Source organism: Elephantulus edwardii, unplaced genomic scaffold (genome assembly GCF_000299155.1).
Source record: "Elephantulus edwardii isolate Elephantulus edwardi_28Jun2011 unplaced genomic scaffold, EleEdw1.0 scaffold00005, whole genome shotgun sequence".
Taxonomy (NCBI): domain Eukaryota; kingdom Metazoa; phylum Chordata; class Mammalia; order Macroscelidea; family Macroscelididae; genus Elephantulus; species Elephantulus edwardii.
In genome coordinates, this window is record NW_006399755.1 from 10,433,141 (window position 1) to 10,450,874 (window position 17,734).

Here is a 17,734-nt window from a genome sequence, read left to right on the forward strand (position 1 = left end):
AGGACAGCGCAGGAGAAGAAGGCCCTTTATGAGGTGGATTGATTCAGTGACTGGGATAATCGGAATGGGAGTGTCAGAGACAGTGCGATTGGCACAGGACAGAGCAGAGTTTAGGGCTGTTGTACATAGGGTATCTATGAGTCGCAGGCGACTCGACGGCACATAACAACAACATGCGACAATACATAACAACATGCTACTACCGGAGTTAGTGTTAAAAACTTAAGGCATTTATTAACTGAAAGAAAAAAACTTTAAGAAATAATAAAAATGTACATGGCAACTAATTTGAATGTAAACATTAAGGGATATAAAGTGAAGCAAAAGCATCCCTGCTATCTCACAGCCTATTTTTTTTTCCCAAAGGAAATGATGAAAACTAATTTCAGAAATACTCTGTACATATATATACCTGTATCACTTTCTCCTTTGTTAGGCAAGTGGCAGCGTACCACTTACACTGTTATGTACCTTGCTTTCTTTGAAATAATTTAAAAATTGCTTATAAATACTTGTAAATATATTGGTTTTTCAATTATGATTATGCTGCAAACCTGAAGGCACAAGGCTTGAATCCATTAGTTGATCCACGGGAAAAAGATGGGCAGTCTCCTGTCCATGTGTTTAACTGTCTCTGCAAACCTGAGAGAGGGTCAGCTCTGGGTTCCGACTCGACAGTATAAAATAATAATTTATGAGGTGCCTTATCTCTTAAAAGGCAGCTTATTATTAAGCTGCACAATCAATATGACCAATAAAATAGGCTAAACAAAAAGCATGTAATAAAAGAAAAAGTCAGGGAGCTCTGGTGGCAAAGCTGCATTTCAGTCCCAGAGGTATGCAGTTCAGATCCACCAGATGCTCTACTGGAGAAATAGGGGCAATTTCCTCCTGGACCAGTCAGATCCAATTTGATGGTACACACAAAAAATAATCAAATTTTTAAAAAGGGAGAAAATCATACCAAAAGACAAACAGTAGCTAGTGTATATGCTTATAAACAGTAAAGAAAAAGGAACAGCGTTCTTTATTCAGTCAGCTGATACAGTGGTTTCACTAATATCAGTGTACTTTAAAAAGACAAGACAAGCACATGCGAGAAAAAGCAGAACCGTAGACACATGAACCCAACAGACTCATAATGAAAGCTACCACCAGTGGAAAATAAAATTACTTTGTCTCATTGCACAAAGAGCTCTGGTGGCCTAATAGTAAGAAGTGGCACTGCAATCCCAAAGACATGTAATTCAGATCCACAAACTGGCTTTCTGCCCTACCCACACAAGGGTCCAGTGACGTCCTGGTTCCATCATAATGTCTGGAAACTTTGATGTCCTACAGATGAAGGAAGAGAATGTCCTCGAATTCCTTGCAGCAGGAATGCATTTGGGTGGCACCAACCTTGACTTCCAAATGGAACAGTACATCTACAAAAGGAAGAGTGATGGCATCTGTATCATAAACCTGAAGAGGACCTGGGAGAATCTTCTCTTGGCTGCTTGTACCATTGTTGTCATTGCAAATCCAGCTGATGTCAGTATATCCTCCAGAAATACTGGCCAGAGAGCTGTGCTGAAGTTTGTTGCTGCTACTGGGGTCACGCCTATTGCCGGGCAATTCACTCCTGGAACCTTCGCTAACCAGACCCAGGCAGCCTTCCAGGAGCCTCCTCCTCTGGTGGTTACTGATCCCGGGACTGACCACCAGCCTCTGACAGAAGCGTCTTACGTAAACTTGCCCACCACTGCCATGTGTAACACAGATTATCTTCTGCATACGTAGACATTGCTATCCCATGCAACAACAAAGAAGCTAACTCTGTGGGTCTGATGTGGTGGATGCTGGCCTGGGAAGTTCTGTGCATGTGTAGCACAATCTCCTGGGAGCACCTGTGGGAGGTCATCCCCTATCTATACTTCTACAGAGATCTGGAAGAGATTGAAAAGGAAGAGCAGACTGCTGCTGAAAAGGCTGTAACCAAGGAAGAGCTTCAGGGAGAATGGACAGCCCCTACTTCTGAATTTACTGCTGCTCAGCCTGAAGTTGCATACTGGCCTGAAGGCATACAAGTAACCTCTGTGCCTGTTCAGTAGTTCCCTACTGTAGACTGGAGTGCTCAGCCTGAAATTGAAGACTGGTCTGCAGTCCCCACTGCTCAGGCCATTGAGTGGGTCAGAACAACCACCGAGTGATCTTAAACTGTCTTTTATAGAGTAGAAATAAGGTTGATGGAAAATAAACAGTATGTTTCATAGCAAAAACCAAAAAGCTGCTCCATGAGAGGAGAGTCTCATTTGATTTACTGTCTTTGAAAACCACTAGAGTTCATTACGACTTGACGACAAACAAGTCCACAAAAGCCAAAATATGACTTTAGTTTATGCTGAGTTTAAAAACCACTGTAAATAGATTTGTTATTCTGAACACTCATGACCAAAGACCAGCTGAATTGTAGGGTGACACAGGATTGGAGGAAGACTCGTCAACAACTTGCATTATGCAGATGACTTACCTTGCTTGCTGAAACGGAGGAGAACCTGAGGCATTTGACTGCAAAAAAAAAAAGTCAAGGACTGCAGCCTTCAATATGGATTGAAGCCCAACATCAAGAAAACAAAGATTCTCATCACTGGGCCACTTGGCAGCATCATGGTAGATGATGAAGAGATTGAGATTGAAAATAGCTTCAGTTTACTTGGCTCCACAATCAGCACTCTTGGTACCAGCAGTTAGGAAATCAAAAGACATTGCACTGGGAAAATGTGCTGTCAGGGACCTCTCCTGAATACTGAAGAGCAAGTATGTCAGTCTGGAGACTGATGTGTGCCTGATTCAGGCTGTGGTCTTCACAATTACTTGCACAGCATCAGAAAGCTGGACAATGACTAGAGATGATAGAAGAAGAAGTGATGCCTTTGAATTGTGGTGCTAGAGAAAGTATTGAACATAACATGGACTGCTAGAACAAACATATTTCCTAGAGAAGGTGAAACCAGGCTGCTCTTTGGTTAGTACTGAACAGAAAGTAGCATATGATCAAGAACCAGTGTTGCTGAAGGGAGACATCAGGGATGCATTGAAGGCATTGGCAGAAAAGAAGGCAGTATAAAGTGATGGAATACCAATTTATGTGTTTCTACAAACAGATGGAGGCCTGGACATACTCACTAGTCTATATGAAGAAATTTTTAAGACAGCTATTTGGCCAGTTGACTGGAAGAGATATTTGTTCCCATTCCAAAAAGTAATAAAACAGAATGAGGAAGTTTTTTATTTTGGCGGTGGGGGGGGGGGGGTTTAGTACAAACTTTTTATTTTGTACTAGTTTACTTATAAAATTCATATACATTGTTTTCCATACTGAATCTTTTCCATTCAAAATGAGGAAGTTCTCAAACAATAGCATTAATAGCACATGGAAGTAAAATCTAATCATTTCCTCAATGTGTTGAATGACTTTTTATAGGCAAAATTTGGATTACTTCTGATGGTTTCTATTCCAATACAAAGTAATCAAAGTATGGACATTATCGAGCAATATCATCAATATCACATAGAAGCAAAATACTGCTGAAGATCATTCAAAAACAGAGCAGAACTGCCAGAAGTTCAGGCTGGATTTAGAAAAGTAGTGGGACCAGGGATATCATTGCTGGTGTCAAATGGACCCTGGCCAAAAGCAAAGAATACCAGAAGAATGACTGTGCTTTATTGACTATGCAGAGGCATTTGTGAATCATATAAAATTTTGCCTAACATTGAAAAGAATGGGAATCCCAGAACATTTAATTGTTTTCATGTGAAATCTAATACCTGAACAAAGAGGCTGTTGAGCAAATAAAGCAAGAAAACACCAAATGGTTTAAAATTTTAAAAGTTGTGCATCACTTTTGTATCTTTTTCTCCATACCTATTCAGTTTGTATACTGAGCAAATTGTTCAAGAAGCTGGACTGTGAAGATGAATTTGGCATCAAGACTTGTAACCTTCATTATGCAGATGACACAACCTTGCTTGCTGAAAATAAGGAGGACATGTAGCACTCTGCAGAAGATCAGAGTCTATAAGTCTTCAATATAGATGGCATCTCAACATTAAGAACAAACAAATATGCCAAAAGGACAAACAAATGTGTCTTAGCGTACAGGTGGAGTGCTGTTTGGAGGCAAGGATGATGAGGCTTCGCCTCACATACTTTGGACATGTTGCTAGAAGATACTCTTCCTTGGAGAGGGATATGATGGTTGGAAGTGTGGAGGATTGATGAAGGAGAGGAAGACCCTCAATCAGGTAGATTTATACAGTGACTGCCACAATGGGCTCTGGTGTGTCAGGAGCTGTGAAGATGGTACAGGATAGGATGGGTTTCATATCCGGTGTTCACTGGGTTGCTATGAGTAGTACTCAACTTGACAGCACCTAACAACATCAAGAAAACAAATTATCATCACTGAACCAAACAACATAATAGGAGAAAGATTGAAGTTGTCAGCAACTTCATCTTACTTGAATCCACAACTGCCATCCTTGGTACCAGCAGTCCCATGATCAGGAGACATGCTGCACTAAGAATGTCTGCAGTCAAGGACCTCTCTAAATTACTGAGGAGCAATGATGTCAGTTTAAGGACTAAGGTGCACCTGATTCAGGCCATAGTCTTTTCTCTCCTTGGATGTGCACCTGACAGTGAGAGCTTGATGGTGAATAAGGATGACAGAATTGATACTTTTGAGCTGTGGTATTGGAGAAGAGTACTGAATATCCCCTGGATTGGCAAAAAGAACAGCTATGTCTCAGAGAAGGTGCAGCCACAGTGCTCCTTAAAAGCAAAGGTGATAAAGCTTCATCTCACAGACATTGGGCATGTTGCTAGAAGACTTTATTCCTTGGAAAAGTGGTCAGCAGAAAAGAGACTTTCAACCAGATGGATTGACAGTGACTGTAACATTGGGCTCGAGTATGTTAGAGATTGTGAGGGTGACACAGAATAGGACAGTGGCCAGATCAGTTGTTCCTAGGGCTGTGGGTTGTACTTGATGGCACCCAGCAGATTAAATATTACCTGGAGTCTTGAAAATGGTGTGTAAACTCTGCTTGTGATAAATGAAAAATGTTCCAGTGACATTGGTCATATTGTGATGAAAATAGCATTTTCATTCATGTTTGATGAGCACATGAATTAGTGTAACATTTCTAGAAAGTTGAAGTATGTATCAAGAACCTTAAGAACATTAATTAACTCATGAATTCTGCTTTTAGGAATTCTGTTGTAATAATTAGGGACATCTGGTGACTGGGTGGGTAGAGAATTGAACTTTTAACCCCAAAGTGGACAGTTCCAGTCCACTAGCTGCTCCAAGGAGAAAGATAAACTCTCTTCTCCTGTGGAATTTATAGCCTCTGGAAACTCACTGGAGGGTCAGCTGTTAGTCAGATCTATCTTGACAGCAGTGCGTTTTTGCATCAATGCTATAATCAGGGATGTGAACAAAAATTTTAAATAAAGATTTTAAAAAAAAAGATAGTTAATTCTGGTACGTTGTAAGAAAGGGAAATTAGAGTGAGAGAATCACACCACAAGCAAACCCGCTAAACCCGAAAACTCAGTAAAAATGTTCTTTGTAGTACCTTTTTGTAATAGGAAACTCTGAAATATCTAGATGTTCAACAGAGCATTGGTTAAGCAAACTATGATACATCTGTATAATGAAGTGTAACTGTGAAGATAACATTAAATGATTATTTTAAAGAATGTGATAAAATGGTCTGGATATGAAAAAAAGATTCACATTTTATGGCATTTTTAAGAAAATAGCCGTATATATCTCAAGGCAATATACTTAGTCATTATCTGGATTATAAGATTTAAGTTCATACTTTTTATAATCTGCCATGTTTTAATTTTTCTCTGGTGAATAGTCATTTTATAATCAGAGAAAGGTAAGAATAATTTAAAACATAATCTTTTGTTGTTAATTTGCATTGCAACAGTTCCTTATTTTGCCATTCTATTCAGATGTAAGAGTGAAGACTGTATTATAAAGTTGTGGTCAGAAACCTCCCTCCTTTGTTTGAATCCCCAAAGGAGAAACAGGAAGAAGCCAGGAGATTTGGTGTTGCCTTTGCAGTGCAGGCAAAGCTGTGACAGCACAAAATTTCACTAGTATAGATGAGTTCAAATCAAAGGAAAATGTAGCTAAATCTCAGAGCTTGAGAAAATAATTCGGTAGGTACAGGCACTAGTTAATTCTCAGGGTTGGATCCCAATGAGGCCAGTTTCTTTGCAGTGGGGTTCTAGCCTACTAATCTCTCTCATCCATTGTGTTGTAACCCCAGTCATCTGTAATCCCAGTGATGGTCTCAGGGAGCTCTCTTGGTATGCCTTGCATGTAGAGCAAAAAGTCAGCAGATTGAATTCACCAACTGCTCTGAGGGTAAAAGGTGTGCAGTCTTCTGTAAAGATTTTGGCCTCAGATACTAAGGTCACTGTGAATTGGAACTGGCATTGCACTGGGTGGTCTCAGGCAGTGTGTTTACAACTAAACTATTAATGATAGCTACCGTGTCACTAGCACCTTTTCAATATTGTTTCTCATTTTCTTAATTATACTGAGAAAAAGTAGTCATCAACTGTTTTTGAGGCTGAGAGAGGTTAAATAACTTTCTTAGAATTATGCAAATAATGAGGCTTATTAGAATCCAAACTCACTAACTCACTAACACTAAAATATTGTCTGGACTCTTGCTTTCCAAGTATTTTTTTTCTGAACGTTTTAGGGGAGAAACCGAAATAATAATTGTTAACCAGGCTAAAATTTTGGTTATGTCTTATATTAGCATCTAGTAATGCTTGTGGCCTTGCATGTTGATTTCTCAGCCTTGATTTTTGTAATGGTCCTTAATCACATTACATGCTGTTATGTCCTTCACAGATAACCCTTGTTTTAAAACTACTAAAGAATATTTTGGTTGCTTGATCAAAGGTTGTGTATTTTTCTTGCTCTGATTGCAAATAATCCCCTTAAATCCCCATTAACCCACTTCAGCTTTGTGATTGGAAGATGGGCTTTATTTGCAGTGCAATTAAAATACATCTGAGTAAGTAAGGCTCATTTGTGTTCTTAGCTGAGCTTGGCAGACAGCTCAGGTTAAATGGGCTTTCAGTGCCTCGAACCATCTGTATCTTAGCAGTAAGGCCAGCAATAAGTTTGAGAACATCTTATTTGGTTGTAAGTAGAATGAAAAGAGATCAAAATATCCTTTTATCCTCTAATTAATTACCCCATCCTAGTTTTGGGGCAATTACTATCCTACTGACAAAAGAAAGTTGTACACTTTTTCATTCTCTCTCTTCCTAGCATGTCGTGTTGATGTGGCAACTTCTATATATCCAAGAAGTGGACTGGAAAGGTGAATTCTTGGCACAAAATAATTTCCGTATTATCCTAGATTCCCTGCCTGTTGTTTTCTGTCACTCTGACACCTCCCCCCACTTTTTGTAACACGGATTTCATCTGAAGTAGTAGAAAAAAATAAACAGGGGCCTGGGCTGTGGAATGCCTTTTTTATCTCCTTTGCCTCTCTAGAGGCCTCCCTGATGCTTCCTGATAACAGTTTGGCAAGCTGCTCCATTGCAATTAAGTTTTTCAGACTCACAGGTTTGTCTTAATAACCATCTCGGTTAGAGGGAGTCCTTGTAGCCGTCATGCTGCACATACTTTTGGAGTGAAGTTAGCAAGAAAGATAACAAGCACAGTGAGAGGGCAAGCACTCAAATTTGTGTTGCACCCAGATACAACTCATGGCCAGATAAATAATCAGTGAAATGTGCTTATTACATAGCACTTTGTCTTGATGGGATGTTGACTGCTGGCACCAAGCCACCAATGGAAATGTTGTAAAAGAAGGAAAAGAAAACTTGTTGATTGCTCTTCACAGGTACTTGGTGATTTCAGAAAAGCTTGAGGAGATCAAGTCTTTCCGGGAGCTGACTTGCCTGGACCTTTCCTGTTGCAAGCTTGGAGATGAACATGAACTTCTAGAACATCTCACCAATGAGGCCCTCTCTAGGTATTGATCTGTTACCATTTGTAAAGGAATTGTTTTATTAATTCTTCAAGGGATGTGATTTACTTTCCAGTCCTGTGTTTGCTGTTTTTTTTCTAAGACATTTTTAGGCCCCATTTATTTTGTGCATGCATATAGTCTGAACTCTTAGGTCATTTGGTTTTGTTTGCTAAATAAACTTTATTTCAGTATGTTGTACTTGAAGCTACCTGTTGGAAAATTATTTTGCTGCTGTTTTTCCAGTCTTACTTTATTCTAGCAATGGATGAGAATTAGTTTTCCATGGTCATTATTATTTTTTTATCAATTAAAGTATAAAGAAATGTAGTTATTAAAGACCACAAAATAAATTCCTTTTGAGAAACATGATTTCAAGAAGTGGCTGAATTGATACCATTTACACAGTCCTGCTGATTTCAGGTTCCTCAGTCCAGCCAGCAGAGGAGGGCAAATGGATTCCTTTGTGGTTTCATAACACCCAGAAGGATAACAGCATTGCAGACCTGGGTCTAGCCTGGTGCTAACAGCGGTACCTACACACTGCCCCATACAAAGGTATTTTTGTGTGAGGTTAGCAGCAAGGCTCAGATTTCTTATTTGAGAAACAGCACACATTAAGTACATCACTTTCAAGTTAGCTGGATGGATTGGGTTATAGCCCAATCTGAAAATCTAGATTTGGAGAGCTGACTAAAATTAAAGAAGGATTTGCTGTGCAGAAGGAACTTTATAGAACTTCTTTAGCCTACTTCCCTAGCATTTAGAATGATATTTTGATGTTTTTTTCCCACATAGTTTGTTAGGCCTGCAGCTTTTATAAGGAGCCTTGGTGGCGCAGTGCTGACATGTTTGGCTGCTAACTGAAAGATCTGTTTAAACCCATCAGCTACTCTGTGGGAGAAAGATGTGGCAATCTTTGCATAAAGATTACAGTCCTGTGTTCCTTTGTTCTCTTCAAGAGCACATAGACCAAATTTGGAATAATACAGAGATTAGCATGGCCCCTGCGCAAGGATGACACGCAGATTTTTGAAGCATATGATATTTTGCACGAGTTACAAATGTAATATGTTGTTTCTAACATTGAAACACTTCTCAGAGCAGAAATATAATGTCTGCAGCCCCTTATGTTAAAACAGATGTGTGCAAAAAATCTTATATACCTTGGAAAAGAGAGAAGAATTTCTTTAAAAGATTACAGTCCTGGAAATCTGTGGGAAAGTTTTTTGTTCTGTAAATTTGCTGTACATTGGAGTCCACTCAGTAGTATCGGATTTGATTCACTGTGTTTGGTTACAACTTTTATTTTAAACAAGTCATTGCTATTCTTCAATTGGAAGGCGTAAATCCCTTATTTGACCATACACCTTTAGTGCCCTCTGTCATCTGAGTTTAGTACTGCATGACAATTTTAGTTCCTGTTGACTACCAGTAACTGAAATAGCACCAAAAGATCTTGAACTCTGTTAAATACATTGGGTGTTAAATTACAGGGAGTAGATGATATTTTGCATTTTAAATGAAGTTTTTGAAAGTGTATTCTCATACCTAGACTTTATCTCCTTGAGTATAATTTATTTATGGTCTTTATTTCCCTAGTGTAACTCAACTCCACTTGAAGGATAATTGTTTATCAGATGCTGGGGTTCGGAAAATGACAGCACCTGTTCGAGTGATGAAAAGAGGCCTTGAGAATCTGACGTTATTAGACTTATCGTGTAAGTTTTATTAGACATTATAGATTATGAATAGTAGAATGGCTTTAGAGGTTACCCTTCCCTCTGTGTAGACATGGTAAAGCTGACAGGAAATGACTTCCCTAGGTGCTTAAGCAGGACTTCAGCCAGAGGCTCTTGACTCCTGACCAGCATGTCTTTCCTGTGCCACCTCTTTAAGTTAGGGAAAGAGTCCTTACAGATCCATCCATGGGACGCAGCTCCTGTAGCATGTGCAGTCTTGACAGCCTTTAATCATATTTATTGTGTATATAAAGAACATAAGGTTTTTTGGTTTGGTTTTTGTTTGGTTTTTTTTGTGTTTTTTTTTTTTTGCATCTGTAGTGCATGGTTTCCTGTCAACTGTATACCAACTGTATATTTGTCCGTATTTGCCTGATAAAAATCTAGATACATGCATACTGGTGGTCACTTCCTCAGGATTAATCAGATATTGACTCCAGTGGTAAAACTTGATAGAGACCATTTAAAATATAATGATAGTATGGTGTTGAAAGAATAGAAGGGGCAGGGCTTTGCAGTTAGATGCTTTGCTGCTTTTACTTGTATCTCTTTGGCCTTGCACAGGTTATTTAACCTCTCGGAGTTTGATTTTTTACCTCAGTAACATGATGAATGAGTGCCCTCCCTATCTCATAGGGAGATATATTCATTCAACAAATACTTTTTGAGTATCTCTAGCATTCCTAGCTCTGTATTCATAACCTCAAGGATTCAGTGCTCAGTACAGTGCTCTCTGATAAAAGAAAAGATTCTGGAAGAAAACAGCGTTGAGTTAGTAAGAGTAATAGTAGTAATAATCTTTATGTATAGGGACCCTTAGAAATCTTTTCAAAGAAAATACTAGTGTTTTAGTTTTTGACGAAAAAGTTTTGAGGCAAAATGACCATGAATAAAATATAATGACTATTTTAAGACATGTTACATTTTGCTGCTTTTATAAGGTTCCAAATTAGGCCCTTTAAGGATAACTATCTAGTTTAATTTTCCAAATCCCAAATCCTAATAAGAATTATCTAGTGTGGCTCTCTCTACAGATAATGTAATATGTTCCATTGTCTTATTGCCTACACTCACGAGTTTGTAGTTGGCATTTTATCAAGAGTTCTGCTATAACAGAACACTACCTGTTGTTGACATCTAGGCAACCCTGAGATCACAGACGCAGGAATTGGATACCTCTTCTCTTTTAGAAAACTAAACTGCTTAGATATCTCTGGGACAGGGCTCAAGGTAAGACTTTATTCCCTATTTTAGATGACAGATCATTATCGTGCTCTTAATTTACTACCAAAAGCAAGTAAGAATTGACCAGATATGTGCTATGCCTTTCTCTTCTCTCTCTCCCTCACAAGGACATCAAAGCCATCAAACACAAACTTCAGACCCACATAGGCCTCGTTCACTCCAAAGTGCCTTTGAAGGAATTTGACCATAGCAACTGTAAGACGGAGGGCTGGGCTGACCAGGTACTGCACATTTCTCCCTTCTACGGTTACTTTGGCTTTTTCATATTCCAACACTTGGAACAAACATTAATCTTGTTATCTGTTGGCTGAGTTTTCATCTTTATGTCAAATTAGAGACACTGATGGGCTGTAACTTGACCCAGCTATTCAAGGAGTTGGTGTTGCATGCTAATCCTTAAATTGCATTTCCCCCTTTATTGGACCTAAAAAAGAATGTCCTCTTACATTACAATACAGTAAATGTTCAGAAATGTTCAGAAAGCATTATGACTCACCTTCAGAAGGACATATTCTCTTGGCGATGCATATAAAGTGGATAGAGAATAAACTCAAGCACCATGCTTGAAAGAGTTCTGAACTTACTCTTTTTTTTTCTGTGCAGATTTGTTACCTTTTAGAACCTCAGTGAATAAATGGAAATGGCTTTGTTATCTCATTCAGTCTTTCTGGTTACAACTTCTTGATTGACTTTTACCTTGACTCCTTATTGTCTGGACACTTTCTTAAGTCAGTTGCAGATAAATACAGACTTTAAGTTGGAGTCAGAAAGTAACTTAAGTAATACAGTACTGGTTGGTGCCTGCTTGCATGTGGATAGTGTCATTCTCCTCTACACCATGGGTTTTTTTTAAATAAAATTTATTTTAATTGTGATTTTAATGAATGTTTACAAAGTTAGATTTTCATTTATCCATTGTTGGATATTTTACTTGTTGCACATTTTACCCCTTCTCTCTCACTTCTTCCCCCTCTCTCAGTTCACTTCCTCTCCCAGTCCTCTTTGCAATGTTATACCTCTTATGGGCTGTTGTCGTTCATATAATGCCTAATCATATATTCTTTTTAGACAGTTCTTTCTTTCATCTGTTCCAATGCAATGGTCCTTATCTATCTACTCTTACCCTCTTCTCTTCCCAACTCCCCATGTCAAACCTGCTTTGTAACCATGGTACTATGCAGTATTTGTCCTTTTGTGACTGAGCTATTTCACTCAGCATGATGTGCTCCAAGGTCCCGCATGTTGTATACCCATACAACTTTAACTGAAGTTTCTCTGAAGGCTAGTGGACCCATCAAACCATACTTCCTAGTCCTTCCCTAGACTCCAGCCCATAGTACATATTGACAAACCCATCTAGCTGCCTAATTATAGCAGTACTTGTCTCTAGATAAGGAAGAAGGAGTGCTAGTAAGTAATTTCAGTAGTACTCTGAGGTTGATCTGGAGCTTACTAGTGGAGTAATTATCACAGAGCATCGCCAGACAAAGTTTTTTGCATTTGATGAGTCCTGGATGTACTCACTGGACTTAGAAAAGGGAGGGGCTGGCTAAACAAACAATAATGTTTGATGCCTGATGATGTGATGGGACTAGCATAGGTTATAGGGTAAAAGAGACCTGATTTGGGATCTTGGCTTAACAGCCTCCTTGTTGCATGCTTTAGAGTTGGAACTGACTCATAGCTGATTTCAGAGGCAGTAAATTGCATGGGAAGAGGTTTCCACAGAGCACCTGGTGGAATTAACTGCATACCTTTGGGATTGTAGAGCAGCTTCTTACCACTAGGCCACTGGTACTCCCTAACTGCCTCTTAGTATGACTTGAAGCAATTTTGAATTTCTGTGAAATACAAGAAACAGTACCTGTTTTGCAGTACTTGGTAAGAATTAAGTAGAAAAACAATGGCTGCCTAACTTAAAAAAACCTAACTGATCCTGCTGAAGCACCATGTCATCCACCCTTAGTTAGGCCCCTACTGCTTGGCAGAATACTTTATCCATCTCTTAATTAATTCCTTATTTTAATAGTTTCTGGCTGCCATTGTTCTGCTCTCATTCTCAGTTGGTGACCCAGAAAAAGGAGGCCATATAACCATAGTCCATTTACTTCCCTGTCTCGCTCTCAAAATTTCTCCCTTTCTTTAATTTAACCATAATTTACTTCTCTCTGTCAGCAGTGAATAAGGTAGGCCACTTCTGTTCCAGTGATAAGCCCTTTACCTTCTGTCCCCCTACTTCTGTCCCTTTAACCTCAAGCCTCTGTGATAATTAATCTACTAGTAAATTATTTCTTCCCACTGGCTAATCCTGGCGGTGGAAAGGAGTCGACTGTTTTCTTTCTGTGTATAAACACACTCAGGTTACCCTTATTTCAACAAGACTCTTGTCTTCCTGCTTGACACTGAATTGTTTCCTATTCTTATCTCTCCTACTTCTCACTGCCCACTTAGTTCTTAATCCCTTGTAATCTAGTTCAGTCTTCCACTGGTCTACTGAAATTGTTCTCTTGAAAGCAACAGACAATCACCTAAAAGTCAAATCCATTGGCCTTTTCTCATTCTTCACTCTCCCTGGCATTTCTTTTATAGTAATATTTATTATAAACTCTCATGCCTTGACATCTTATCTCTTTTGATTGCTTTTCTGGTTTTCCTCTAACTTTCTGACCCTTTTATAGCTCTTGTGATTCCTCAACTCCACCTCTCCTCTTTTCCATCTCTGCTAACTTCATGGGAAGTGTAACTGTTCTCAGAGCCCTAACTGGCCCTGCAAGGATGACTCTTACTTCTGTACTACACAGCCATTCCTTAGTCTTTACCTGGATCTCTTGCTTGCTCACATTCAGTTTAATTCTCTTCTTCATGATCTCCACAACCCCAATGGCTTTTCTTATTGATGTTCTTATTTCTTTTAGCGGGGGAAAAGGTTTTCCCTGTTATCTGTCCAGCTGACAAGTTACAACTTGGCATTCTTAAGCCTGTCTTTTATTTCCCGTGACCAGGGAAGAATCATAGAAGTAGTAGCCATGAATATTTATTGAGAGCTTTCTACATGTCAGAGACACCATGACAAGCTCTTCATCCCCATGATCTCATTGACGCCTCCCAGCAGGACTCTGAGATACATACTATTACTGATCCCTATTTTATTGGTGAAGAAAATGAACGTAGAAACGAAATCATTTGCCAAGAATTCCCTGATTAGAAAGTGGCGAAACTAACAAACTGTATTCTTAAACTGTTTGTACTGTCTCTGTGTTATCCTTGCTTTTGTTATACAAATGTTTTTCTTGCTTTTCTTTATGATCATTTCATTGCATGCTAAAATTCTTTTCCAGTATATGTAAAATAATAATTTTATTTATAATCTTGTACCATATAAAACTGATCACATATACCTCTGTTCTAAATTCCATAAAGCCCATTACATTAAAAAAATTAAAAGTACATATTATGGTTTGTAATAACAAATGGATACTGGTTTATAACACTCAATCATAACATTATTTTTACTATATTGGTATGTCAGAGATGTTAGTGTATCTCAAAGAGTTTAGGGGTTTTATGCATAGAAAGATACACAATATATTTGATAATCAGACAAACATTTGACTACCTGACATTAGGGAACGGTGATGGCCTTATAGGTAAGAGTTTTGCTGCCAACCCAAAGGCATGTGGTTCAAATACACCAACTGCTCCAAGGGACGAAACATGGACAGTCTCCTGTCATACAACTTACTGCCTCTGAAAACCTTCTGGAGGATCAGCTGTTATTAGTCTGTTCTGGTTTAATGGTACATAACTACAACTACCTGACATTAGATACAAACCATACCTAACTGTCCAGCTACAAGTACAAATTCACCTTAATCACAGCTTTGGGGGCTGCCTATATGTAGTCAGGTGTTAACACAATATCTAAATCATATAATATCCTATTTCATAGAACATCTCTTGGTATTAAGTTACAGATAGTTTATTGTCAGCCAAATTTCCAGGAAAAATTTGTAGTAACTTGTGCTAAAACTACATTTGTAGAAAAGATGGACATTTTGCATACAAACGTATTTTAAGGCATGGCAATGAGTCTAGAATGTATAAGTATTAGGATTAAAATTTTTGCGATCATATTTCATTTAAAGAGTGTGCAGTTTGTTTCTTGCTTGGAATAAATTTCCAATTTTTTTTCTGCTTTATAGGTTTCCCTGAGTCATACAATTATATGTATCTCCAGCATGTTGATGTTCTGAGTCACTTCTGCATTAGAACAGAAATTGCAGACTTGACTGAGTTAGTGTTATCATTTGTCATCTGGAGTAAAATCTACTGGAGGGGGTTGTTTATGAGGAAGCAGCCAGGGAGAACAAGGAAGGTTTGATAGTAAAAGCTTGAGATTCTGTGTACATTCAAATCTTCAAATATGTTTTAGCTTGTTCTGCAGTGGGAACGTGTCACTTCAGGAGCCGTGAAGCCACGTGAAACCTCAGAGCCTCGGACGGCAGCCCAGCACTTCTGTGAGAAATTCCCTTTCCTTGGTGTTCTTTCCATTAGGTTATCCGCAGCCTTAAAGCAGTTAGCCTCTCCTCACTCAAAATAGAATGAATTATTATATTGATGTATTTGTCATCATCCACCAAGACTTTATTTTCTTAGTACCTTAGTAAGCAAATTCACTAAAAAGAAAATAACGTTTAAAAATTGTATATATTTGAATGTTCTGTTTTATTTTTAAAAGGATTTCTGGTGGTAAAAGAAAAAAGTGGTTAAGAATGCATAAGAGTTAAAAAAAAATGCAGTGATAGAATTGAAATGAAGAAGAAACCAGGTAGCAAAATAAGTAGAATCCAGGGCAAACCAGGAGAAATAGAATTAGGTTGTATTGTTTGCTAAAATTACATTGATTTGACTTTCAGCTTCTTAGAAGACAGTCAAGTCCAGATTCTGATTAATGACAGCTAACAGTTACTGAACTTTTATTGTATACCAGTGCCACTATGACTACCTTTTCATGCATTATCTCATCTCTATAACATCCTTATAAATAGGTTTATATCCCCATAAAGATGCGAAAGCAAAGTCACAAGGTCAATTATCCTCTTAAGTTGCAAATCTGGGATTTCATTCTTTTCAAACTTCAGTGTGAATACTAAATGCCTTAACATGTGCTTCAGCCTGTACCACAGCTACTTTATAAGGCACTCGGAGTGAAATAAAATTAATCCAGACATTACCCTGTTTGGGTATTTGTCACTTCCCTGGATCATCTTTACACATGTAACTACCTTTTGCCAGTGTAGTAAACTCATCGTCCTTCTCTGTCACTCTTTCAGATGGGAAGCGATCCCGGACAGACATGGCAGTGAAGTGCGCTCTGGCAGATGCCCACATGAACTCTTCGGAAAAACTCCAGTTCTATAAAGAAAAAGCCCCAGACTGCCATGGGCCATTGTTGAAACGGGAGCCTGCCTTGTGTCCGGAGTCAAAAAAGAACAAGAAAAGAGCTTTTGAGGATCCAGAAAAGGAACAGAATAACTCTTCACAGTCTTCAAAGCAGAAATACGTATGTCTTTCTGTGGAAGACTGGGACTTAATAAATTCTTATTGATAGACAATAAGTTGACCTTTCCCCACTCTCACCCCCATTCTCACCCCCCCTCCACTCTAATGGAAGAGGAAAGGGGACTGATGATGTTTACTTTTTGGTTGAGTTTACCTATGACATTAGCATAGCAAGCAGATATTTCTACTTTTGTGGTGGGGGTGGGGACTGCTATGGAAGTATGTAATAATTTCTAATGTATATTTTCAATACATAGTAATTTTTTCAAATAAACATTTTTTGCTGTCCTTAAATTCTGCTTGTGGTTTATAGACCAGAACCCTGAGAAGTAACACTTTGATTTGGAATGTAAGGCCATGTGAACTAACAAGCCTGGGATGATTTGTTACAAGCATTGTCCTAGGCTTATGAGTATTCAGATTACAAAGAACCATACTTAACAACTATCTCTGTTTGGTACATCTTATTTATTATTAGAAAGAAGTTGATGCACATAATGTGCTGATGCTGTCATTCTGAGATGTACAGTTCTTAATGTACTGTTTAAAACGCTTCCAGTTTTATAATTCACTGTTCAGGATACTGATGATAATAATAGTTGATGTTAATGAAAACAAAACAAAAGTATTGAACTGAATATCAAAACTGACTTAGAGGAAAGACATTGGACCAGAACCACATCAGTTGAGGATTACCTCTACTACAATTTATAGTCTCTTGTTAGGTGGTGTTGAGTTGATGGCAACTCATAGTGACCCCACGAACAACAGATCTGAACTTTGCCCTGTCCACACTGTCTTTTTGATCTCTGCTAATGCTAGAGCCCGTTGTTACACTCCTCTGTCAATCCATCTCCAGGACCGTCCTCTCTTGCTGACCCTCTGCTTTTCCCAGCATGCTATCTTTTTTCCAAGAACTGGGCCCCTGATAACATGACCAAAGTATGTGAGAGAAAGTTTCACCATCCTTGCCTCTAAGGAACATACTGGTTGCACTTTCTCCAAGACAGATTTGTGTGTTCTTTTGGCATTCCAGGGGATATTCAATATTTTTTTATAATAAACACGATTCAAGGGCATTGATTCTTCTGACTTACTCATTGTCCAACTTTCAGTACATA

The 17,734-nt window shown here is 38.5% G+C and overlaps 1 protein-coding gene across 1 annotated transcript in view; it reads left to right on the forward strand.

Annotated features, from left to right (window-relative positions):
- Positions 1-16,907, forward strand: part of LRRC42 (leucine rich repeat containing 42) — a 29,808-nt gene extending 12,901 nt beyond the window's left edge. The window contains exons 3-8 of the mRNA XM_006879706.1: positions 7,939-8,070; positions 9,667-9,785; positions 10,948-11,036; positions 11,159-11,272; positions 15,484-15,568; positions 16,385-16,907. Of these exons, the coding sequence (XP_006879768.1) occupies positions 7,939-8,070; positions 9,667-9,785; positions 10,948-11,036; positions 11,159-11,272; positions 15,484-15,568; positions 16,385-16,659 (814 nt within the window). The 3' untranslated portion in view covers positions 16,660-16,907. The remainder of the gene's footprint in view (positions 1-7,938; positions 8,071-9,666; positions 9,786-10,947; positions 11,037-11,158; positions 11,273-15,483; positions 15,569-16,384) is intronic.
- The last annotated feature ends 827 nt before the right edge of the window (positions 16,908-17,734 follow it).